The sequence below is a fragment of the Triturus cristatus genome, chromosome 1_2 (assembly GCF_964204655.1).
Source record: "Triturus cristatus chromosome 1_2, aTriCri1.1, whole genome shotgun sequence".
Lineage (NCBI taxonomy): Eukaryota > Metazoa > Chordata > Amphibia > Caudata > Salamandridae > Triturus > Triturus cristatus.
Window position 1 is genome coordinate 585,581,638 of NC_140580.1, and position 26,748 is coordinate 585,608,385.

Below are 26,748 nucleotides of genomic sequence, written 5' to 3' on the forward strand. Positions count from 1 at the left end.
GTTAGAAAAGTAATCTGAAAAGGAATTAACTGCATTTTTCTTAAAAAGCCCATTCAATTGAATGTACTATACCTGTAATGTGTTGCAATCTGCTTTCTTAACTCTATAATCAAAACCAGTACCAGTTATACTGCAATTCTGAACTGTGTTCAAACAAGACAATTACTACTGCAAAGTATTTATATGCTTACCTGTACCAGGCTTGCTTGGTTCTAGAAATAAAATAGTATATTTTTTTAGTCAAAACAATTGGCCTAGAGTTCAGTTCTTGAGTATGTGAGACCATTTGCTGACTGAGTGTGTACATCAAATGCTTTACACTGTCCTCTGATACTGCCTTACTGTTCGACCAAGCTACTACTTTAGAGAGTAAGGTTCTATCTAACTTTAACCGCTGCCAAACCTCTGGAGACTCTTGGACTCTATACACACTGTACCTCACTTTGGTGCAGTATATATAGAGCCCGTTTCTTACACTTGTGAGTTGGTGAAACTAAATTTCAACAAAAATGGTATCTATTTGAAATGGCTGAATACCATCTTTTACACTGAAGGGTGACTAAGCAGTGAGCCCTGCATTATTTATCTTACTCATGTGTATCATTTTTGTTTCCTCAAGGATCTGGCACCATTATCGGAGCTCTTCACTCCTGGCATGTTGGTCAGATGTTCAGTTAACAGTTTGGAGACGACCAAAGGAGGATTCCATAGCATAAAGCTTTCTCTGAACCCCAAAGATGTCAACAAAGCACTCAGTCCTGGAACCTTGATGCCAGGCATGGTATGAACTCTTTTTCTTGGCCTTCCCTGGGACCGTTAGTGTCAGAGTTTTTGTTCCTGTGTTTTAGTTTCACCATTCATTTTACTCTCCTTCCGGCATGTCTCTTGGTATTCGCACCAAGCAAACCTTGTCTTATGTGGCTTACTTATGTTGTGTTAATGCTCTCACATCGAGGCTGAAATGAGCCTTGAGGTTGCTTTTGCTGCCCCTTTTCTGATGCAGAGGGCATCATACCTCTGGAATACACTTGTTCACAGTGGGAAAAGAATGTGAGATTGATTGCAGTGGGAGGTAAAGCACTGTTACTTGTTTACTTTGCAGTCACTGTTAGTATTCTGTAGCCCTCGTATATGAAAGTGGCTTTATTATCTTCTCTGTATTCCCATAGTAGTACCAATGTAGTAGATGTGCATGCAAACTTAAGCTATATTATTTCAGGGTCCAGCAGTATCCTGGTTTAAAGGTTGTCTCCACTGTGAGCTATGAGTGTAAAATATTATCTGCTATAGAAGATACCTACTTAGGGTTGATACTGTTTGCTTTTAAGTCCAACATATATAATGGCTGTGAGAAGTTGGCCTGGCATATGCTGGTCACTAGTTATAGTGGCCACCTTGCACCAGTCCAATTCGACTCCTGGTAGATAGGTTTAAAGACAACCTTTTAAAGAAAGCTATCCTAGTGGTAGCTGTGGAGAGCAGCCTTCAGGCTAAGTCTCTGAGGAATGTAAAGCAGCTTGTTTTACCTTATAATCTCTTGAATTACCAAATGAAAAGACACCACACAGGTATATATATCAAATATATATGTATTTATTTCTAAATATACTCTACTAATCTCTTTATGAGATTAGAGCCAGGTAAACATTCAAAAGATCAACAGTTCTCAATAAATTAAGCACAAATATGGCTGTAGCCCTAGGGGCGTACCAGACCATATACTAAACAAAATGGTGTAACAAACTCGACTTGCAAAATGAAGAGGCCTAGGGCCTTGGGAATCGCTGGGGCTTCACTTCTGCAGTGTTAGCAGGTAAGTAATCAGCCCACAGGAGACGCGTGCAGTGTCTAAACACACACGCGGGTTTTCAATACGTTTCAACGGCAAATGTCGCGGTTTGTATTTTAAAGTTCTAGGGCACTTCGCAAAAGTCAACAAGCAAGCAACTTACAGGGTAAGTATTTCGAGGGCCAACACACACTTGGGCACCGGAGTGCACGAGTTACCTCACCCAGGGAAGCCAGGTGCATAGGTGTCCTTTGGTGTCGGGTCGCGATGCTGTTTTCAATGGAGATCCTTGAAGACTTGCTGCTTGTGACGACTGGAGAGATGTCCGCTGGAATCCGACGATGGATTGGAGTTGCAGAAGACCTAGAAATTGAGGGGACAGAGTTCAAGGTCACTTGCCAGTGACCGGTGGCCAGCAAGATGGATGACCATAGCTGTCGCGTCTCTTCAGGTCGATGATGGTGTTTTGTCTCTTCGCTCACGAGGACCAGGAGGGATCGAAGATGACCAGCAGCTGGCTTCGGAGGTTCCCACGACGTCTGCAGCTGATGACGGTGTCGGCACCCGGATTGGAGCCAACAAGCCTTGGCAACTGCAAGTCTCGTGTAGAGTGAAGATTAGCCATGGTGCAGACCAGCAAGGTCTGATGGACTTACCCAGCGAGGGTAAGTGAGGGCAGGCCCAGAGCAACCAGGCGAGCCCTTGAAGTCGATGTGGAAGTCTTCAGGTGAGCTACTAGCCAACGGGCAAGCAACCGCGAAGACGCCTTTGCAGGAAAAGTTTACCAACAGCCCACGGTCACTCGGGACGGGGTAGGCTGCTGATTTTCGGTACTAGACCTGCTCGGGACTTGGACAACAAATGGTCCAAAGCACAACTTCGTTGGACGTAGATTAGGGCTTGCACTCGAAATCAGTGCACGGTTCCCCGGTATTACTGTTCCTCGTCACTCGTGGGGTCCAGACGCCACAGCTTCGCTGGGGACTCAAAATGGCCGTCGAGAGGTCAGGAAATCCGCTTCAGGGGACGCAGGGACTTCGGGCTCCTTGACTCCAAGGGAGATTCTTCAGGCTTCCAGAGATAGTGGAACATCGAAGGGCCAGGATTCTTCTATGTAGAGCGTCGTCCAGGTGTAATCTAAGTTGCATTGGCAAGCTTTGGTATCTTATAGTGAAAAGATGGGAGGGACTAGCTCCATGACCACTCCTTTAGGAGGGTCAGGGTAGTGGGTGGTTACACCCACTTCCCTTTGTCCAGTTTCGCCCAGAGCAGGGGCAGGTAGCCCCTGAACCGGTTTGAGCTGGCATATGCACAGAGGAGCCTACTGCTCCCCCAGTGCAGGACTTCAAAGCACTCTAAGAGTGCACCCACCCAGCTCCAATACACTAAATCCTGTCTGGGAGGTGGTGACACCTCCCTGTGACAGGAAACCCTTTGTTGGGCTCCCTCCGCTGCGAGTTTCGGTCAGCAGCAGGAGGGCAGCCCGGTGTCTGTGCTGGTGGCATCCATTTTGTAATGCCAGGGCTCTAGATGATTTCTACCGTGTAGTACAGTGGGTACATGTCGTCCCCTCTAGAAGGGTGGGATCCTACTCCCACACCAGTTACTGGTGTGGGGGTAGGATTCCAAGTTGTTTGACACCAAACACGACATGTTTTGATGCAGTCATTCCAAAGTTAGCATTTACCGCGAGGTTATAATGCACTTAAGAGTATATGGTTTAACCGCATCCACAAACAGCAGCAGAGAATAGACTCTGCCAGCTGCAGAGGGGTCCTGCTCAGGCAGAAGCACCCCCTCACATAGTAAACCAAGCACCCTGCCCTTGGGATTGATAGGGCCTACCATAGGGGTGACTGATAGGTTTATATGTGTGTGTATGGTGAGGTATAGGAGTGAGGAGTGCTAACACTACCTCACACAGGCTGCAGTAGCAGGCCTGTGGTGTCAGATTGTGAATGCTTCCCAGGGGTGGCATAATACATGCTGCAGCCCCTGGTAGGCCTGTGAAGTACCAATGCCCTAGGTACCTAATGTACCATATACTAGGGGCTCACAAGGCACCACAGTATCCAATCACTAGTTCATCTAATATGCACACCAAGTTGTTTAGAGAGATCAGTGAGACTGGGGCCCTGATTAGCAGGGACCCAGCCAGACTATAGTCAGAAACCAGTGTATACATCAGAAAAAAAGTGGGGGCAACATAAGTGCAGATCCTACTCTCCTACAATGGCTAAATGTGTATAGTTAATGACCAGTGATGTCCTACTCCGCCCTTCAGGCCAAGAAAAAGACCTTGATAAGACAGTTCAGGTAACCTGATACAGTCTTATATGACTGGAGTTAGTGTAGCTGTTTGCTCTTAATATATGCTTTGTAGACTTTGTCAGCCTGTCTCTGTCCTTGAAACTCTATAACACCCAAAGTTATTGAGTGGCACACACTGTGCTCTGCACCTGTTCCTTGAATATTTGTAGTGCTAGATGCAATTAAATCCCTTATGTTTAATTTTCCAGCTGCTCTCCGGATGCGTGTCCAGTGTTGAGGATCATGGCTACCTGATAGACATTGGAGTTGGAGGAAATAAAGCCTTTCTACCTCGCCAGAAGGCCCAAAACTACATTAAACAGTCAGGCAAAGGTAATTTATGATTCTAAACCATTTACTTGCGGATTCCTATGTACGCCCTCTATACTCCATGTTTTCGGCAATATTGTCGTGAGGTTACAGGCTGTGTGATAGGTTGCATCCTACAGTTGCGAACCACTAAGTCCACCTCGATGCCAGTGTTGTGCAATATGCTTTTTAAAAATTAGCATGCAAGGATTTCATTTTGATTGATCTCTTATCTTTTATAGTATTATCTGAAGCTGTCCTGGATATCACATATCAGTGTTTCCGGATGATCATTTTAATTTACTGATCCATGTGCTTAAGTGGTGTTTTCTGAACATTAGCCAATTCTTCATGTCTCATTGCAAGTTACCGCATTTACCACCTTTTCAACTAGAACAGCTGGAATCTTCAAGAACTGCATTCTTCGTCAGTGCTTATGCTGCGAATGGAAGGCTATTGGTTTAAATCATGGGTTTATTCCCTTTTCGTTGTTCTTCATACTGGCCAATGACTGGGACTACTTTAACACTAAAATAGTAGATTCTTAATTCGGATGACAGCTGACAAATAGGGAGTGGAGGGACATCTACATCAGGGCACGGATCTCGGCTATCAGTAGATCAGGCAAAGTTATTGAGGGGCTTGTATGTTTGTTGTTGCTTTGTTACAAAATGTGTATTGAAGTTTCTCAACTCTCATCAGGCTGTACTGAACTATGTACCCGGGCTGTGTGACAAGCAACATGAACCTTAACTACTTAGTATGTTTGAAATACAAAAACAAAATAAAACCGATTTAAATCTAAGATAGTAGATTCTATAATCAAGTGAAAATCAGGAAGCTTGCTGTTTACCACTTATCTTTGCCAGGGTTCTCCAATGTCTTCTGTAGCATAAAAATCATCCTGAGCTACTAGTATTAGTGTTGAAATAGTGACCACATCAGGGAAGGTTATATTAGTAGCATCACCCATCAAGATTACTAGCCTGAGCACATCAGACGGTAGCTGGCAGTAATGTAGAAAATACAACATATGTATTACAGAATACCTACTGATTGAATGGACCTGGCATCAGGGTAATACTATCACATTTTTTAGGAATCCAACTATTTCTCTCCAAACATCCAAGCAAAAGCGTCTAATTTAGTAGGCTGAGCTGAACGCTGGAGATATTCTTACAGGTACCTGGAGAGCTACATGACCTGATATTTCAAAATCCTGTTGTTTAATTTAGGTTTGGCCCTGTGAGGCATCTCCTTGCTTTCAGTAATCGGAACAAATAATGCCTTTCCTGTTTCATTTAATCACACACTTTTATTAGGGAGGAATCCTTATTCTTTAAGGATGTTTCTGGTCAATATTTCTATTATAAAAATTCAGTACTACAGAGGCCAAAACCATTCCTCCTTAAGTTACTTTTATTCTGTAGTCTTGAAATTCTAGAATCTCAAACATTTCTGAATTTACTTTCCCCCTTAATCCTGATGACCTTCGTAGATGTGGGTGACAGTTGGTTTGCATGGTTAGGGAACATGGCAACTGTTGACCTTTTCTCAGCCTGTTTGTAAACTTAATACACATCTGATGTCCTCCAAGCTTTATCCAACACTGTTTGTTTTTAATATTGTACCCCAATGATGAAGACTATATTCCAGTCTGGGGCAATAGCGTTTCTCAAAGTGTGGGTTCTCTCTGTAGTACATTGATCGTTTCCAGTGGGGGATGTTTTTGGCCTCTTCATTCTCTTATCTAACACTTTAGTTGAGTGAGGAGCAACTAGTGACTTCAGATGTTAACTATTTCTGATTACTCCAGTAATCATAGAATGCTGCCAGGAAATGCTGGGAGCGTTTTACTTTGAGTTAAGTGTTGGACTGATGAATATATCAATGCCCAGCGTGACATAATTAAAACGTGTTATCTTTTTATATCTATGGACTGAGTTGTGTGGTGTCTCACAAGGGCAGCGAAAAGCTCTATATTACTATCCATACATTACCATATAATGATTGTCAATCTTGAAAAAGATTCAGCTGAAAATCCAGCCTTTGATAATCCAATCATGCAGCCAATGAAGTGTGGCATGGTAGTGCATAGTAGCAACATAGAAATGTACAGTGTGAGAGGTGCAAAACTAAGGTATGTTCAAGGGTGATCCAAGGCGGAAGTCTGGCATAGGCATCTAAATATAAGAGATGCCCAGCAATAGGTGTAACAACTATAAAAGGGTTGAACATTTTGCAAGGATGTCTCACTAAAGCGGGCAGAGAAAAGGAATAAATAAGATTACTTGTGTTCAGGTAGAATGAATAAGGAGAAGGGTGGTGTTGGAGCATTTGAGTGATTGTTGAACTGGCTCACATGGGTATCTTAGTATTGCTATTTCTGGCATCACATGGTTGTTGGAGGGAAAATCAACCTCTCACAGACCTACACTAGTCAAAGAAATGTGAAGGGTACCAAGAAATAAGTACTTTTGGGGATCCTGTTACTTGAGCTAATTTGTCTCGTAAAGCAAGTGACACAGGTCCCATCTACTAGTACGATTCACTGCCAGCCTTCGAGTCTGTAGATTGGGGCATGGATTGGCGTCCCCGAATTATCCTGCCTTGTCCTTGGTGACAGGGAAGGGGTTTGAATGTAGCACTGATTGTGAGTGGGACTAGCAGCATGGTCGCATTCCACAGGCAGTGATGGATAGGCATGGCACCCAGGTAGGTGTGCCATGTTGACTCTTTTAGTTTAGTCTCACCACAAAACATAGCCTGCCATGGCAGCGTGTATGGGTTTGGTGTGGGACCCTTCGGGTGGCACAATACATGCTACAGCCCTAAGGGACCCTTTCTGGTCACAAGGCCCTTGGTACCTGTGGTACCTTTTACAAGGGACGTATATGTGGCCCAGAAGTGTGCCAACTGTGGGAGCAATGGCACAGTATTGGTAAAGAACACAGGTGCTGGGGCCTGGTTAGTGGGGTCCCAGCACACACTCAGTCAAGTTAGCATCAGGTATCTGGCAAAAAGTTAGTGGGTAACCATGCAAAAAGGGGAACTTTCCTACATCAAGTTTCTTGTCAAGCAACTTGGTGAGCACTTGTATGTGCTCTAGTTGGAGTTCTAGTGTGTGTGACTGCCAAGTGAGAGCCTTGACCTCAGCTGGTTGAGAGGAATGGATGGTATTAATGATGGAATCCTGTACGTCTTTGATGCTTGAGATGTATCTCTGGGGGCAATCCCTTAGGGGTGTAGCACCCGATGCTCCCCTAGGCTCTGCCCCCTCTGTGATAGCAGAATTCTCCACTACAGATGTTTCCAGTGCATGCATTTCCTGAGTTCCAAATTGTGAAAGCTGAGAAACCTCCAGGAAGCCAGCAAAGCCCAGCTCGTGAGAGTTGTGGGAATTATGCAGAGTCCTCCGTGCCCCCTTGAAATTGTCCCAAGGGGATGGAGCATTCCAGATTACATCTCTTGATTTTCATTCACTGTGAGTTGTCAAACTGGTGTTTGTTCGATTGATGAACCTGGGCCGCCATTTTCTGCCTCTTGGATGGGATTGCCCCATTTCATCTATCTGCTTGGTCGATCTGTTTGTGATGGTGATCGGGGGGGCCTTGGCGTCATGTCTCTTACTATGTTTGTTAAAGAGAGCTCTATGATCCTTATGGCCTCCAAGGGTGCACTTGCGTTAAAGGAATTGTTTTTACATATTTACCCTTCTCTGCCGCCATCTCCGCTATTGTACGTTTTTCAAAAATGGAGCTAATTTCTCCAAAGGGTGATTCATTTTTTTTTTGCTCTAGCTGCCAATTGTTGACCACTGAGGCGTTTTCCGAGCCTGCCCTTGCTCTTGTAAGGTACTTGTGAATAGTGTTCTTTGTGCCAGCAGATGCAGGTGCCTTAGTTGGCTTTCTCTTCACTTGGCCAGTGCCTGCCGCATTCTGCCCAACCTGACCTGTTGCATGAGCCACCGCACCCGTGCCACCGACGGCTGCCCTCTCGTGGTCTTTCTAGGCATGCTACTATGCTCAGCGAATTTGGGATTCGCCAGGTGTGCAGGCGGTTGTTTTGGGCCATCTGCTTCATTTTCCATTGCTTTAGTCTGCGCTATTGCTTTCCTCAGGTCTCTTCCTATCTTGGTGTTAGCCTTCGTGTTTCAAATACTCTGTGTGCGATAGCTTCCAACTGGCGCAGAATGCTGATAGTTGCTCTTGTTAGCATATCTTTCTATAGCGGGATGTGGGCCGCGTTGGCCCAGACATTGCTACCATGGATGTCATCCAGACAGGGAAACATAGTAGGGCTAGCAAGGGCTAGTGAGAGTTATTAGTTCGGTTTCTCTGAATTTGAGAAAGACCATTGTCAGTGTCTCTGGTTTTGCTTGGAGCTCACAATCGCTGATAGTGGTTGGGTTACTGTGCTGAACTTGCAAGCACAGAGGTGGCCAATTGGATTCTACTGAACTTTACTTCCACACTATTGGCCACTTGTGTTGCCTTGTTCGAGGCATGTGGGCTGCTGAATTCATATCTCTGCATAGATCTCCGCCTAGTGTTGGGTCCGGATGTTTACACGTTGTTGTCCTGGAAGAGTCTTCGAAGTATCCTGAGATAGGTGACTCCTCCCCTGGACCATAGTGCGCATGGGCATCCTCTCCATCCTCAGATTGTTTTTTTCCGCCATTGGGTTCGGATGTGCTTATCTTGACTCAAGTTAGGAAAAACTTTTTTCAGGCCAAAAGGCCTTTAGTTCGCGTCGGTACTGTTCCCGATCGGTATCGACAGTTACTTGTTAGTTTATTAACTTCTAAAACAACTTTTTCGCATCGACCATCGACACCATCAACGATGGAATCGAGGACACCATTCAAGCGGTGTCCTGTTTGCAATGCGAAATATCCCCATGTCGACGTCCACCCGGTGTGCAACAAATGCCTTTCACCGGATCACGACGAATCCACATGTATGGCCTGTGCCCGATTCCGATCCAAGAAGACCCTTCGGAATCGACGAGCGGCGAGACTTGAAGCGCAGCAAGCGGCACCGGCCCCGACCAACATCTTCAGCGCCGAGGACGAAGATGTGGAAGGCGTGGAGAACCTACCCTCCAGCCCCGCTTCCGAACACGATTCCGGATCGGAAGACATCGAAGAACAACTCTTTCACAGACATGAAGACGACACCGAGGTAGGAGACTACGATGAGGCCTTAGGGGCCGAAGAAAGTGGCTCCGGTGACGAGCAAGGCCTACCCGTACAGACGGAGGATATCCCAGTGCGTCAGTCTATGGCTCTGGTCGAGGGATCGCCTTCGGGCCTTACCCAAGACCTATCCCGCAGTTCTTCGGCCCCGCCCTCGGGCCCGGCCTCGGACATTCAGCGACAGCCATTAGGACCCAAACCGGCTGGTTTCCCTTCCTCGAAACCGAAAGTCGTGTCGGTTCCACAGAAACCGAAACTGAAAGTGGTACTGGTCGGATCGAAGCCCACTACACCTTCGACGCCAGCAAAACCCGTCGGCACCCACCGCACCAAACAGGACTTCGGTGCCGAACTCGCAGCAGCAGACGTCGGCGCCGGCACACGGAAAAAGGCCATCGGTACCGACAAACCGCCTCTGCACCCGGCACCGAAACAATCGGCTCGGCCACGAAGGTCAAAATGGCCGCTGCGTCGCACACCACTTCGAAAGCAGCACCTAAGGCCCAATCATCGACGCCGTCGACGGCTACCGCCTCTCCTCGACTCGATGACCCCGTGGCCCCGAAGAAGCCCACACCTGCCTCTACTGAACCGCTCGGCGCCAAACAACCGTCGGCGCTCCAGGTGCGACAAGTTGCAGAGTCCTTGCAACGCATCAAAGAAAAGGCAGCCCTCCAGGACACGTCGGGCCCCGAGCCGAAAAAAGCTCAAAAAGCTTCTCCAGCAACACCCCATATCACTTTTGGCCTGCCGCCATCCACGGCGCCGAAAATGTTTGAAATAAGAACTCGTGTCACCCAAACTAGGATCACACCTGCCGAAAGCTCTCCTACGGAGACGTCACCATCCCACATCATCGATGCCGACACCGGCAGAATTATGCTCCACAAGCGGAGAATATCTTCCGAACACGCTTTGGACTCCTACCGGATCCCGCTGAAGAAAAAGCTGCCAGCAGATTCGGAACCAGTTCTTTACGAACGTCTCCATACCTCCTACCCAGATCCACAGTCCTTCTCTCCGACACACTCCGAAACCGACGTTTTGGAGGACTATATGGGTGACGACGTCCCCTACCCAAGAGAGATGGACCCTGAGGGCCAACAGGACCCTGACCAGGCTTGGGATGACCCTGTAGACACAGGTGCACCTATGGATACACAGGACACGCAGCTCTATGGAGCAAAAACGTCTCCCACAGAGGACACTGCCGCATTCAACGCCCTAATTGAACGTGCTGTGGAAAATCATGGTGTGCAACTCCACTCTGACACAATCGAGGACGATATTCTAATGGATACTTTCGCATCCTCAGAAAGGAATATCAAAACTCTACCCATGTTGAAAGGTGTCCTCAAACCAGCAAAGGACATTTTCAAAGAACCCACCAGGGCAAGAGTGATAAACCCCAGGATCGACAAAAAATATAGGTCGGCGCCTGGGGACCCTACATACATTAGAGGCCAGTTGCCTCTGGATTCCATCGTAGTCGCAAATGCTCGCAAACGGGCGCACTCGCAAACAACTGGGGATGCTCCTCCCCCGGACAAGGAGTCCAAGGTGCTAGAGACCTCCGGCAAACGGGTTGCAGCCCAGGCAGCTAACATATGGCGTATTGCCAATACACAGGCGCTCCTAGCTCGCTACGATCGCGCACACTATGACACATTAGAAACCCTACTCCAACATCTCCCTGACCAATACAAAGAGGGAGCAGAGATCCTCATCAGGGAGGGACAACTCCTCACAAACGCATCCATTAAGTGTGCACTGGATGCCGCAGATACAGCTGCCAGAGCAATAAACACCAGCGTCATGCTACGACGACACGCCTGGTTACGAATCTCCGGATTCAAACCTGAGGTTCAAAATAACATTCTCAATCAGCTGGTCAACCCCGACTACTTATTCGGGCCAGAAGTTGACGCCACCCTAGAGAAAATAAAAAAGGACACAGACACTGCAAAGTCCATGGGGGCTCTCCAAACACAGACCTTTCGGAGTGGCTCCTTTCGTCGCCCCGGAAATAGAGGAGCAGGCAGAGGACAGGGGTCACAGCAAACCTACAACAAGGGAAACACACAAAGTACCTACGATAAAAACACCCGGGGTGGGTATCGTGGCTCCAGCACAAAGGGCAGAGGACGCGGGTACAGCAATACCAGGTCCTCCCCCAAGAACAAACAGTGACGCCCTCTCCCTTCCTCCCGACCACGTAACACCTGTCGGGGGAAGGCTACAAAGGTTCCTGTCCACGTGGAACTCCATCACCACGGACAGGTGGGTCAAAGATATTATCAAACACGGTTACTGCTTAGAATTAACCTCCACTCCACCCACAATACCGCCAAAACTCCGTCCTATGTCCTCAGAGCACTTAGCGCTCTTACAGCAGGAAGTGGTAAGTATGCTGGAAAAAGGCGCAATAGAGGTCGTACCCATCCACGAGCAAGGCACGGGGATATACTCCCTGTACTTCTTGATACCAAAAAAGGACGGGTCACTCAGACCTATACTAGACCTGAGACCCCTCAACCGCTACATTCTCTCAGAGCATTTCCACATGCTCACCCTACAACAAGTCCTCCCGCTGCTCAAACAGGGAGACTTCCTGGCCACGCTAGATCTCAAAGACGCGTATTTCCACGTACCCATTCACCCCTCAAACAGAAAATATCTCAGGTTCACTATTCAAGGGCAGCACTACCAATTCAAGGTTCTCCCCTTCGGCGTGACAACAGCACCCAGAGTTTTCACAAAGTGCCTAGCTACTGTGGCTGCACATCTACGGAGGCAACACATTCACGTCTACCCTTACCTGGACGACTGGCTTGTTCAGGCAAAGTCAGCCCAGCAATGTGCCAGCCACATGTCCCACACCATTCACCTTCTTCACAGTCTGGGGTTCTCACTAAATTACCCAAAATCACATCTCCAACCCGCACACGTACAACAGTACCTAGGTGCGACCATAGACACTCTGGCAGCCACAGCTCAGCCAAATTTAGTGAGGATCAACAGCATACAAATGCTGATTTCCAAGTTCAAACCACAACACTCCCTTCCTGCGCGAGTGTTCATGCAGTTGATAGGCATGATGGCCTCCTGCATCTTCATAGTCCCACACGCGAGACTACATATGCGCCCGCTTCAGGAGTGCTTAGCACGTCAATGGAATCAGGCTCACGGGCAACTGAAAGACCTAGTGTTGGTGAGCGGTCGGGCATACAACTCTCTGCATTGGTGGAATCCACAAAACCTTTGCAAGGGCCGACCGTTCCAAGAGCCTGTTCCACAAATAATACTGACAGCGGACGCGTCTCTCCAGGGATGGGGAGCTCATGTACTCAATTACACAGTGCAGGGACTATGGACAATACAACAAAAGAAAATGCACATCAACCTTCTGGAACTGATGGCAATCTTCCTAGCAATGAAAGCATTCAAAGTACACTTGTGCAACAAAGTCGTGTTGATCCGGACGGACAACATGACCGCCATGTACTACATACAAAAGCAGGGAGGAACACACTCTCCACAGTTGTCTCATCTGGCTCAGAGCATGTGGAAGTGGGCCATTCAACGGAACATGTTCCTCATGGCGGAACACCTCCCCGGCAAGGACAACCAGATGGCGGATCTGCTCAGCAGACACAGCCACCAGATGCACGAGTGGGAGTTACACCCATCAGTACTCCAACCGTACTTCCAGCAGTGGGGTCATCCAGACATAGACCTATTCGCCACAAGCGAAAACGCAAAATGCCAAAGCTTTGCCGCCAGGTTCCCACATCCGCAGTCGCAGGGCAATGCGATATGGATGAACTGGTCCGGCAGATTTGCGTACGCTTTTCCCCCAGCACCATTGATACAGCTGGTGGCGCGCAAACTCAGACAACACTCACTGACACTCGTCCTGGTTGCTCCAACATGGGCACGCCAACCATGGTACACCACCTTTCTCGAACTTTCCGTGGTGCCGCATCAAAGGCTGCGGATCAAATCCGCGCATTTGACGCAGAACCATGGAGAGATTCAGCACCCAGATCCGCAACAGTTGAACCTGGCAATCTGGCTCCTGAAGTCCTAGAGTTTGGCTACCTGAATCTGCCACCTGACTGTATGGACATCATTAAGGAAGCTAGAAGACCCACTACCAGAGCTTGCTATGCAGCCAAATGGAAAAGGTTCGTTATTTATTGCAATAACAATGACATTAACCCGCTAGACGCATCCATCCAAAACATAATTTGTTACCTATTACACCTATACCGATGCAATCTGGCATACACCTCAATACGTGTCCATTTGACCGCAATATCAGCCTATCTCCAGAACAGGCAGCACCTCTCTCTATTCAGAGTGCCTGCCATCAAAGCATTCTTGGAAGGACTCAAACGAGTAATTCCTCCAAGCCACCCACCAGCTCCAATGTGGAACCTCAACTTGGTCCTCACACGCCTGATGGGTCCACCCTTTGAACCTCTACACTCATGCGAGATTCAATTCCTCACCTGGAAAGTAGCTTTCCTAGTAGCGATCACTTCTTTGAGGAGAGTTAGTGAACTCCAGGCACTAACCATTCAAGAGCCATTCATACAGGTTCATGCAAACAGGGTCGTACTACGTACCAACCCAAAATTCATGTCCAAAGTGATCTCGCAGTTCCACATGACTCAAACTATTGAACTGCCCGTTTTCTTTCAAAACCCACAAACTGTCGCAGAAAGAGCACTCCATACACTGGATGTAAAGAGAGCCCTCATGTACTATATAGACAGGACTAAAGTCTTCAGGAAAACAAAACAACTTTTCGTTGCCTTTGCCCCACACCACAAAGGTAACGTCATCTCCAAAGCAGGTATAGCCAGATGGATCGTTAAATGTATTCAAATTTGCTGTCAAAAGGCTAAACGCACATTAACGATTCCCCCACGAGCCCACTCAACACGTAAGTTAGGGGCCTCCATGGCTTTCCTGGGAAACATTCCTTTACATGATATATGTAGAGCAGCCACCTGGTCCACTACACATACATTTACCAAACACTATTGTGTAGATGTGCAATCTAAACAGCAGGCAGCTGTAGGACAGGCTGTTCTCAAAACTCTTTTTCAGACCGCTGCAGCTGGCACTGGTGGCCGCCGCTAATAGAGGGTACTGCTATGTATTCTATGCACAGATATGAATTCAGCAGCCCACATGCCTCGAACTGAATATGCTACTTACCAGTATGCATCTGTTCTTGGCATGTAGGGCTGCTGACATTCATATCGCCCACCCTCCTCCCCGGCGCCTGTAGCAGCTGCAGCTCTCAGAATTACTGTAAGCATGGTCATCACTTTCTGTATCTACTCCATCACTGCCACAATGGCGAAAAACAATCTGAGGATGGAGAGGATGCCCATGCGCACTATGGTCCAGGGGAGGAGTCACCTATCTCAGGATACTTCGAAGACTCTTCCAGGACAACAACGTGCAAACATCCGGACCCAACACTAGGCGGCGATCTATGCACAGATATGAATGTCAGCAGCCCTACATGCCAAGAACAGATGCATACTGGTAAGTAGCATATTCAATACTTAATACAGTGTAGGTCTCCATATTGAACTTTGAATTCACATTTTTTTTAAATTCTTTTTTTAATTTTTATTGACATTTTCATGACAACAATACTTTCTCCGAACAGGCATATTGCAGCAATTACATTGTTCTCGATGTCAGTCAATCAGAATATATGATCATTCAACATAGAATATTAACAATGTTTTACTTATTACTAACCAAAGTCCCCTCATTTCCAACATCGTCATCTCTTTCCTGGTTTTAAGAAATTAATAACTATAAACTGTACCTCCCCCGCGGTCATGGGTGTAATATTTACTCTGGGGCTTGGAAACCATCTGTATTATCAAATACTTCCATTATCTACGTCCGCGTATGAGAGATCTCAGGTATAGGTAACGGGCCGGTCCCTTCTTGAGTGGAGCATGAGGAGAGCGTGTCCCCTTCTAAGGGACCTTTATCTTTAGTTAAATCTCTGATCATTAGGCGCCAGACCCTCGTATCTTCTTCAAGTTTATCATCCCTTCTAACCTTGTTCATTCGTACTGATTCTGCAGTTGCCCACTCCAGAATGTCTTTAATCCACTTCTCGACCATGGTTGAGTTTTGACTCAGCCAATGAATTGCGATTCGTTTTTTGCTAATACGAGACCCAGCTGTATCAACCTTCTAGTGAGCTTCATGGCTTTTGGCGTGGGTAGTAGACCCAAAACCACCCATTTACTAGTGGCTGGTATGACCCATCCCGTGACAGTCTGCAGAGTGTCTATAACCGCCCCCCAATAGTGTGCTAGCTCAGGACAGTCTCAAAGCATATGGATAAAATGGGCATCCGAGCATTTACATCTGGGGCATGCGTCTGCCCGTTCCGGATATATTTTATGCAGCATTCGGGGAGTAAGGTATGTCTGGTGTACCACATTGTATTGAATTAATCTAAAACGTGTGTTGGAGCTTATCTGTATGACCCCCTCATGCACTTTCTGCCATTGCGTCTCTGTAAGGGGCTCACCCATTGCATCATTCCACTTCCTGTGTAGTGGAAGGGTAGCAGACGGGACATCCTCCCTTAGGGCTTTGCATATGTGCGAGACCAGCCTACGCCCTCCCGCCAAGGTAGTTACCTGCTGTAATACTGATGTGACCTGCGGCCCCTGTGGGAATGACGGTCACAGTTCCCTGGCTACCGCTGAAATCTTAGCGTACTGTGGGAACTGTCCCGCACCTAGGTGAAAGGCAATATCTGCTTCCTCTCTTGTCATGAACAGCTCTGCAAGGTATAGGTCCCCCATCAAAAGGCATCTTTTAATTCACATTGTAATCACTCCACTAAACTCAGTTTCACTTCTGGTTCGTCAATATACCACTCTAAAATTGTGCCAGTGTATTTCTTTGCTTTGATGTTGATGCACAGGCCTCTATTTTCACATTTGGTTTAACCAGTGAAAATGTGTACTTTTTTCATATATATATATATATATATATATATATATATATATATATATATATATATATATATATATATATATATATATATATATATATATATATATATATATATATATATATATATATATTTTGTATGATGTCTGATTGGAAGAACACAAGTGCTAAGGGTGAATAATTTACTCTGGCCTGGCAAACTCGGTTATGCCATTCCCTTGATTCTTCTGTCATGCCTTCAGATCAACTCTTTTCCCTCCAAGCATGCCACTGATGGATGAGTGTGTGACAGGGTAATGTCAGGATAAAAATCTGTACCTTTTGAAGTGTTGACAATGGCATCCAGGTATGGTCAATGGTTTGGTTCTGTATTGAATACTAATGTGAATGCAACTTGCACATTTTGTGTGCAGCAGAGGTATGGTAAAATTATGTTATCATTGGACAGAATGCAGCCCAAATGTATCCCCTGCTCTTCACCATTTCCAGTGTACATAATATTTCATGAGCGTTGTAAGAGGCCAAAACATTTTATCCACGATTGTACATAAATAGTGTGTTCACTACGCATGCTTACCAAAGTTCCTTCTGTCTGGAAGTCGTATTCATGCATGTATTCCATCACCTTAATTTAAATCGCTAATCAGTTCTACTTTTAAAAAGTTTCCTCATGAGAAGGTGAATGAAATTTCGTATTGTAAGTTTGCATTCTTTTGATCCTTGGCTCCTCTTTGTATAGGACAAAATGCAACTTTGCCACCAAACGAATATGATTATTTGCTGGTGAAATGGATGTTACATTGTATCTATTAATTTTTTTAGTAGGAAGTGAGCTGAAAATTGGACAGTATCTGAATTGTTTGATAGATGAAGTAAAGGACAGTGGGAGGATTGTCTGTCTGTCTGTCAATCAGTCAGATGTGATGGCAGCTCTAGCAACCACGGAACAGAAGTGGACTCTGCAGAACCTATTGCCAGGGCTGGTTGTCAAAAGCAAAATCCAAAAGGTAACTGTTTCTGTTAATGGTTTGTAGAAAACAATTTTAAAACTGAACATTAATAATTCCGTTTTTATCCTTGTTTTTAGTTGCCATCTTTGTTTCTGGTTATTGCTGGATTACGCCTAAGAACGTGGGATCTGAAATATGTTTTGATGCACCACGATTCTAATTGCATACTGTGGCTCATTGTCTAATCAATATCCCACAAATCGATTCGCATCTGAAATGTCATTACAGATGCACTGTATTTTTCTGTGGTCAGATTAATCCATCTACGTATCAGGCCCCACTTCCTCATTAACACAAGGCAATGTAAACTAACCATGAACTTATTTCAATGAGTCCGTGCAGTGGCTGAAGTCTATTGCCGACGCATGAGGGCTCCCATGGAAAGTGCGAGGGGGTGTCCTTCTAAATTCCAGGGTACTTTGCTACCTTCTTTTGAAGCAGTATATTTCCTCATCAGTTCTGAAGACCAGAGTTCTTGGTCATGGGCTAAACAAAGTGCTTGCAATAAGAGTTTCATAAGTTGCAAGTCTCCAAGAGGTTTGCACTGAGCACCAGCCTTTTAACTTGATCATCTTGTTTTTCCTTTTTGGAGATCTGAACGATGAATTACACTGTACAAAGCTTCCTTATTTGACTTTGTCATCCTCTAATTAAATATTGTACAACTTTTTTCAAAGTGAGTCCTATATTTTAGAAGCAATGCCTAAATTGCTTATTGGCAGTGTGTGTATATCTTTGTATGGTCAAAATGTCATTTGTGTTTTGTCTTGGCCTGGTCATTGTCCGCAAATTCATAGCACGACATTGGCAGTCACCAGAAGGGACCACCCAGCAGTAGGTGGAAAAGAGGTGAAGAGCTGGGCTATGGTCAAGGGGGCTGCCATATGAGCTGAGGGATTGAGGGGGGTCCATAAAAAGTGTAAAACACTTTGCAGACTAATTGATGTAAGTCCTGGCTGCCTTCACAGATGCCGACGGCTGTATACCCCTATAATGCTTTGCATCGCGACACATGTGGGAATGCATACTTCTAACCCTACCATTGCAGGTTCTCATTCCTAGCTGATTATTGATCAAACCACAGCATATAGAAGTCGCTGGATCATGTACCTGCTAAATATATAGTGACACTACTGGTGAGTTAGCAATAGTTAACAGTAAATGTATTGGGCAATGTGGGCTGGAAAAATTGCCTGCTGTTATAAGTAGTTTGAATGAGACCATCCTTAATAACATGGTGAGCATGCATTGTTATATATAACTTGTTTGTAAATTATTCCCCAGTTGTGAGCGCCACAAATGTGCGTAGCTGTGCATTTAGTACCTAACTACGAGAATGTTTGTTGAGTAATCAAAAATGTAATCAAGTTTTTTAAAAAAGATTTCACTTGTGATGGCAAGCTAATATTTCTTCCCTAAGATGATTTTCATATATGTTTTAGGTGGCCCCTGAGGGAGTGACTCTATCCTTCCTGTCTTTCATTGGAACTGTTGACTTTCTGCACTTGGATCCGCAGAAATCCAGTGCATACCAGAAGGATCAAATGGTGAGTGAGGAAAGTGACTTGCTGTGACAAATCAGCAAACCTTTATTTAATCTAGTTTATAACATTGCTTATCCTATTTCTTGAAAGGATTAACAGTTCAATAATTAGTTTCTTTCATATCAGCAATTCTTTTATTAAGGTCCTCATGTACAAAGATTTGAAATAGGAAATCGTAAATTGTGGCACTTAACGATTCGCTATTTGCAATGTCTTTTTTTGAATGCACTAAAATAGATTCGGTAAAAGTGGTCACGATTTGAACATCTACTTCCACCGAATGGATTGGTATTTTGCAAACTGACCTATGTACTAAGGAGTCGATTCTAAAATGCAAGATCGTAGTGGGTCTCAATTCGTCATACCTCATCGATATTCCTGAGGTAGGTTGTGAGCTGCAGTCCACTATGATGGGCCACAATCATAGGGATGTTGACCTGACGGAGTCAGAAGACCACAGTGTCTAATTGGTTTTAAGATAGCCATCTTTTTAAAAACAAATTATTATTATTATTATATGCAGCCCATTCTATCTCAATACGCCCAATCCAAATAGCGATCCATAGTGGTTTCTTAAACCCATCTAACAATTCGGGAAATTACTTTTGAATCGTAAAATGGGTTTAGACCATTTAAAAAAGGGTTTTAGAATTCGCAAACCATCTGATTTACCGAATGAGAGGGTTTTCAAATGCTAACACATTTTGTACAAGAGGCTCTGTCTAAAAAATAAAAAAAAGTGATATATTTAATTCTGTAGAAGGGGTATCTCTGTGATAGTCATAATCTAGTGAAAATAGTCCCGCCCATGTGCGGGGACCCCGGAGCAATAAACAATAATCTCTTAAGGTGTCAAATCATGCAGACCTGCATCCACCTTTAAGAGAGAATTTAATTTAAAGACAGATAATGCAGCCTATACCCACAGGCTACACTGTCCAGTACTTCAACTAGAATTCCACCAACATCCACAAACAGCACTGCCTGTCCAGGTTTTCTCCACAAGGGAAAAAACACCCTGCCTCTCCCAGCAAAAGCCTCTGGAATGATAGAGAGGAAGGAATGGACAGACAAGCCCCATAGGCTGCCATTATGTGGCTCAGAACAGGATACTGTGCCTTTAAGAAAACGTTCCAGAACTTTCCCAGTATCCCAGAATGCACAGCAGGTCCCTTTTACTTTCAGTTCTTTTTTCCGGCTCCTGCTAGCAGGACCCTGGAGCATTGAGCTCTCCCTTTTCAAGGGTTTATTGGTTACTTTTCAAGTAATAGTAGTTAGTAAAGTCCTTTCCTTTTGGTGTTGTCAGCATGCCTGGCTTGTTTGACAAGTGTCCGGATTGTGAAAGGAAAAAGGCTAAGTCAGACCCACACAGGGTGTGCATCGTCTGCCTTCCCCAGTCCCACGTGCCGGAGGAGTGTGAGATTTGCCGCTCTTTTTCAGCCAGGACCCTGAGAGAGAGGATGAAAATCAGGCTCCAGGTCCTGGAGGACAGAAGACTGAAGGCACGAGGTGGGTCTGGAGGGGCTGATTCTGCCCATGCTGAGGCCTCTGGGGGGCTCCCCAGGGGCAGGAAGACCAGCAAGCGTCCCCACTCCCCGTCGAGGGCGTCTACGGCGGCGTCGAGGGGGATGACTACAGTCTGTTCGCCATCTCCCCAGGGCTCTGGGGAGAAGCGGCGTCGAAGGAGCTGAACAGACGGCCGTCGACATCGGCATCGTCTGCGACGACGCCGTCGACTTCGCCATCAAGCCATCAAGCCATCAGCATCCGGATCGGACCCGGCGTGGCGCTCGCCGTCGAGGAGAGGTCGCCGATCGCCGTCGGCGAAGAGAAGAAGGTCGCCGTCGAGGGGCTCCTCGACGTCGCGAGCCAGCCGACACCCGGCGTCGATCGCCGTCAAGGAGATCGACGTCACGAAAGAAGACGTCACGGAGATCGACGTCACGGAGGAGATCGACGTCGCGAAGATCGCCGTCGAGGAGATCGACGTCGCGAAGGTCACCGTCGAGGAGATCGCCGTCGAGGAGATCGCCGTCGAGGAGGTCGAAGTCGAGGAGGTCGACGTCGAGGAGGTAGTCATCGAGACGGCGCAGGGGGAGCCCTGACGCAAGGAGTAAGAGAGGAACGGAGTCGCCGGGATCAATGTACTCCGTGGTGTATACACCGCCTCCTCCTCCGCCTCTGCCAACACCGCCTCCGCCACCGACTCCTCCTCCATCACCACCACCACCGCCAACACCACCACCGCCTCCACCACTGCCGCCGGTGTCACCGCCTCCACCGCCGCCTATACCGCCTCGCACGCCGTTGGGGCCACCGGCGGTTCCGCCACGGGCGGTCTCCCTGCCCAGGTATCCGACTCCACCGCAGGGGACGCCAAGGCCGCGACACCCGCGGTCGCCGGGCCCGGCTAGACCGGCGGACAGGCCAAAGCCGAGGAGGTCGCGCTTCCGCTCCTTCAGGAGGAGAAGGTCGCGGAGTCGTGGTCGGTCGTCGTAGTCTACATCGGGACGACGCCATAGGAGGCACAGGTCCAGGTCGCGCACAAGGTCCTCGGCCAGGGATTTCTCACCGACGCTGTCGGACTCACCGGGGACTAGGGTGTCTCCGGTGGATGATCTGGTCTCCTTCCAGGAGGTGCTGCTGCGGGGGGCAGCCAAGTTGGGCATCACGGTGACGGTACCGACACCCACGACGTCCGTGATATTCGAGACTCTACACAAAAAACACCTGTCTCGCCCCCTGCTACCTCTAGTGCCGGGACTGGTGGAACCCGGGTTGGAGTTGTTCCTCACCCCGCGGTGACGAATCCGCTCCCTCACGGCTCATGAAAAAGTATCGGGCCCCGGACTCGGACCCTGCTTTTTTACGGATGGACCCGAAGCCGGACTCTGTCATCGTGACGGCAGCGAGGAAACAGCATGCGACTGCACCTTCATCGACGGTCCCGCCTGACAAGGAAAGCCGCTGGCTGGACTCGGCGGGCAGGAAGGTGTGTGGGACCGCGTCTACCACCATGAAGGGGGCAAGTGCGGGGGCGCTGTTGGGACGTTACGACCGGGCCCTGTGGGAGTCCCTCCAACAGTATGCGGACCTGCTGCCCCGGGACAGGAAGGAGGACTTCCTGGAAACGGTGCGAGAGGGCATGCTGGTTTCGAACCAGGTCATCAGTGCGGCAGCGGATGTCTCCTTGTTGGCGGCGCACTCTTACTGTCATGGTGTCCATCAAAGGCGTCACTCTTGGTTGCGCCTGACGTCGCTCAAGCCAGAGGCTCAGCACAGAGTAGCCAATCTGCCCTTCTCGGGGGAAACCCTGTTTGCAAAACATGCGGATGATGAGATGGCCCGCATGAAGGCGGAGGCGGAGACCCTGATGGCTGTCGGGTTGGAGAAGGCCGAGAAGAAGAAGCGCCTGTTCCAGAGGCGGTTCGGGTCTACGGGCAGAGGCCGTGGGCAGGGTTCGGGACAGCAGCAGCACCAACAGCAGCAGTTCCGGAAGCCCTTCCAGAAACGCCAGAGGGGTAGAGGAGGCCAGCAGGCTGCTACCACTACCAAGGGCCCGGCCGGGTCTCGGCCCTGAGCGACTACTTCCTCCTCAACCGTTACCCACTCCAGTGGGGGGGAAGCATTCAATTGCTTCCGGCAGAGTAGAGAAAAATTACTCAGGACAAGTGGGTGCTGAATATTGTTTGCAATGGATACAGTCTTCGGTTTATCAGCCCGCCTCCAGCAATTCCGCCGGTAAGCTCTCAGTTTCAGCTGCGAGAGCTCCAGGCGGAGGCAGACATCTTGTTGAGAAAAAAGGCGGTAGAAGAGGTACCTCTGTCTCAAAGGGGAAGAGGTCTGTACTCTCGGTTCTTCCTCGTTCGCAAGAAGGACAAGAACGAGTTCAGGCCCATTCTGGATTTGCGACAGGCAAACAAATGGATTCGCAGAGAGAAGTTTCGCATGCTATCGTTGCATCAGATTTACCCTCAGCTGCAATGGGGAGACTGGCTCTGTGCCATAGATCTACAGGATGCGTACTTCCATGTGCCCATCGCACGGAAGCACAGGAAGTTCCTGCGATTCCAAGTCGGCGCCAATCACTATTAATACACAGTACTGCCATTCGGGCTAAAGTCTGCGCCCAGGACCTTTTCGAAGTGCATGGCGGTGGTGGCGGCACACCTGCGGAGGAACAAGGTGTTTGTCTACCCGTATCTGGACAAGGGCTCATCCTTCTCGGAAGCGCAAGAACACTTCCGGTGGACGTGCGCTCTCTTGCACAAGCTGGGGTTACACGTCAACATGTCCAAATCGGTCCCGACTCCGGTCCAGTGCATACAGTACCTGGGAGCCTCCATCGATACGCGGTCAGCAAGCGTGTCTCCTTCGGAGGAGAGACGGTTATCACTCCTTCGGAAGGCTCAGGACCTCAGGACTGCTCCATCGACGACAGTGAGGAAGGTGTCTTCGCTGCTGGGATCGATGGCCTCCTGTATCTTCCTCACGCCTCACGCGCGGCTGCACATGAGACCACTGCAGGAGTGCTTGGAGGATCAGTGGGATCAGAAGACAGGTTCTTGGGACGACAAGATACGGCTGTCTCTACATGCTCTTCAGTCTCTGAAGTGGTGGTGTTCGGCGGAAAACCTCCTCAGGGGGCTTCCCTTCCACAAGGACATTCCCACGAAGAGTGTCGTGACGGATGCGTCTCCAAGGCTGGGGAGCGCATTCCGGGGACTTGCAGATTCAAGGAAAGTGGTCCCCGTTGGAATCGACGTACCACATCAATTTCCTGGAACTCAGAGCTGTCTTCCTGGCACTGAAGGCCTTCCTTCCGTCCTTCCAGACCAACTCGCTGCTGATGCAGACGGACAATACAACCACTATGTATTACCTCAACAAGCAGGGGGGTCGAGATCGCGCACTCTGTCGCAGGAGGCGCAGGCGATCTGGCACTGGCTTCTGGCCCGAGGACTGACGATTACGGCCACGCATCTGCAAGGGGTACAGAATGCTCAGGCGGACGCACTGAGCAGGCTGATTCAGGAAAACCACAAATGGGTCATAAACGACGAAGTACTAGGAGAAGTAGATCTGTTCGCCACCGCCGAAAACAGCAAATGCCGAGACTTCACATCCAGGTACTACCAGCGGGGGACGCTGGGCAATGCGTTATGGATCGATTGGTCGAACAGCTTTCTGTACGCTTTTCCATCCATTCCCCTGATTCCGGCAGTGCTCATCAAGCTGTCCCAGTCCAGGGCGCGGATGATCCTGATCGCCCCGGAATGGCCCAGACAGTGGTGGTTCACGGACCTACTTCACCGGTCTCTCCTTCCTCACATACGGTTGCGATGCAGGCCGGACCTTCTCACGAAGTTCGGGGGGCGGATGGTGCACCCCAACCTCTCGTCTTTGAGTTTGGCGGCATGGCTCCTCAAATAGTGCAATATGGCCATCTGAATCTACCAGAAGATTGTATGGACATACTGAAGGAGTCTAAACGGCCTTCCACTAGGACGTCCTATGCATATAAGTGGAAGAGGTTCTGTATCTGGTGTAAGTCCAAGAACTTTGATCCTACGACATGTAAGGAAGATGTCATCCTTCCGTACCTTTTGCATTTGGCGCAGTCTGGCCTTAATTTCCATTCCATTAAGGTTCATCTGGCTGCTTTGACTGCTTACAGGAAATGCCCTTCACAGACTTCCTTCTTTCAGATCCCTGTGGTCAAGGATTTTTTGGAAGGCTTGAAGAAAGTGTTTCCTCCTGTCAGACTTCCCTCGCCTTCCTGGGACTTGAATGTGGTGCTGTCCAGACTGATGAAGGAGCCTTTTGAACCCATTCACAAGGCTTCATTGCAGCACCTATCCTGGAAGGCGGCGTTCCTAGTGGCCATTAAATCGGCCCGTAGGGTGAGTGAACTTCAGGCATTATGTTGTCAAGAACCTTATACTGTATTTCATGCTGCTAAGGTTGTGATGCGTACTCACCCTAAATTTCTTCCCAAGGTTATCTCTGATTTTCATGTCAACCAGACCATAACTTTACCTACGTTCTTTCAGAATCCCTCTTCGCCAGCGGAAAGGTCTCTCCATTCCCTGGATGTGCGGAGGGTGTTGAAATTTTATCTGGATAAGACCGAGGATATTCGTAGGTCAGACCAATTGTTTCTTAATTATGGATCAGTCAGGACCGGTCTCGCGACCTCTAAGCAGTCCATTTCTCGGTGGATTGTGTCCTGCATACAATTGTGTTATCAAAAGGCTAATAAGACCTTAGGGGGTAAACCTAAGGCTCATTCCACCAGGGGCAAAGCTGCCACGACGGCTTTGCTGCGTAATGTTCCGATTGCGGAAATCTGCAAGGCGGCCACTTGGAAGTCGGTCCATACCTTTGCTGCGCATTACTGTCTGGACACGGATGCCAGGGCAGATGCTCAGGTTGGGCAGGCTTCGCTGCGAAATTTGTTCGCACAGTAGTGGTATTGTCTTGGGTGTTCTCCACCGCCGTTGTTGTGTGGGGATGGGCTTGCCATTCTATTCACTAGATTATGACTATACACAGAGATCCCCTACTACAGAAGGAGTAGTTTCTTTTCTATAACTCCAGTTCTGTAGTAGGGGTATCTCTCTGATAGTCATTAGCGCCCGCCCTCCTCCCCGGTGGAGAGATGAATATTCATGTAAGGAATGCTACAGGTCTGGCGTGCTACGCCTTCAAAAAGAACTGAAAGTAAAAGGGACCTGCTGTGCATTCTGGGATACTGGGAAAGTTCTGGAAAGTTTTCTTAAAGGCACAGTATCCTGTTCTGAGCCACATAATGGCAGCCTATGGGGCTTGTTTGTCCATTCCTTCCTCTCTATCATTCCAGAGGCTTTTGCTGGGAGAGGCAGGGTGTTTTTTCCCTTGTGGAGAAAAGCTGGACAGGCAGTGCTGTTTGTGGATGTTGGTGGAATTCTAGTTGAAGTACTGGACAGTGTAACCTGTGGGTATAGGCTGCATTATCTGTCTTTAAATTAAATTCTCTCTTAAAGGTGGATGCAGGTCTGCATGATTTGACACCTTAAGAGATTATTTTTTATTGCTCCGGGGTCCCCGCACATGGGCGGGACTATTTTCACTAGATTATGACTATCACAGAGATACCCCTTCTACAGAACTGGAGTTACAGAAAAGAAACTACTCCATATGAAGTACCCCCTGAAATGGTGCCTTCTACGAGAGACAGATTTTGCCACCATAAGTCCCAAACCACATTTAAGAATGCTGACAACTGATGCATTGGGTTTTCTCTTCTCAGGTAAAAGCATGCATTATTTACGTCCACCCAGAGACCAAGGTCATTGGATTGACCCTACGCCAGCCATTCCTGCAGCCTGGGAACTCTTTGCGACAACTTTCTAGTGAACGAATTGGCGATGTGGTGGAGCACTGTCCGGTGAAATACTTCCACAAGAAATCTGGGGCCCTTTTTGAGTTGGATGGTGGGATTTTGGCATTTGCACATGTAAGTATACTTTTAACTTGTGACCGCCCAATATTGCATGCACCTGAAATAAATGCTCTCTTGTGCTTTTATTTCTGTTA

General features: G+C 47.8%; 1 protein-coding gene across 4 annotated transcripts in view; it reads left to right on the forward strand.

Moving 5' to 3' along the window:
- Positions 1-26,748, forward strand: part of PDCD11 (programmed cell death 11) — a 618,996-nt gene that overhangs the window by 71,403 nt on the left and 520,845 nt on the right. For 2 of the 4 annotated variants that reach the window (XM_085606675.1, XM_085606665.1), the window contains exons 5-9: positions 620-781; positions 4,309-4,432; positions 17,439-17,623; positions 19,069-19,173; positions 26,462-26,668. In XM_085606675.1, coding sequence (XP_085462801.1) covers positions 620-781; positions 4,309-4,432; positions 17,439-17,623; positions 19,069-19,173; positions 26,462-26,668 — 783 coding nt within the window. The remainder of the gene's footprint in view (positions 1-619; positions 782-4,308; positions 4,433-17,438; positions 17,624-19,068; positions 19,174-26,461; positions 26,669-26,748) is intronic. The other 2 variants (XM_085606679.1, XM_085606671.1) reach the window with 1 other exon arrangement.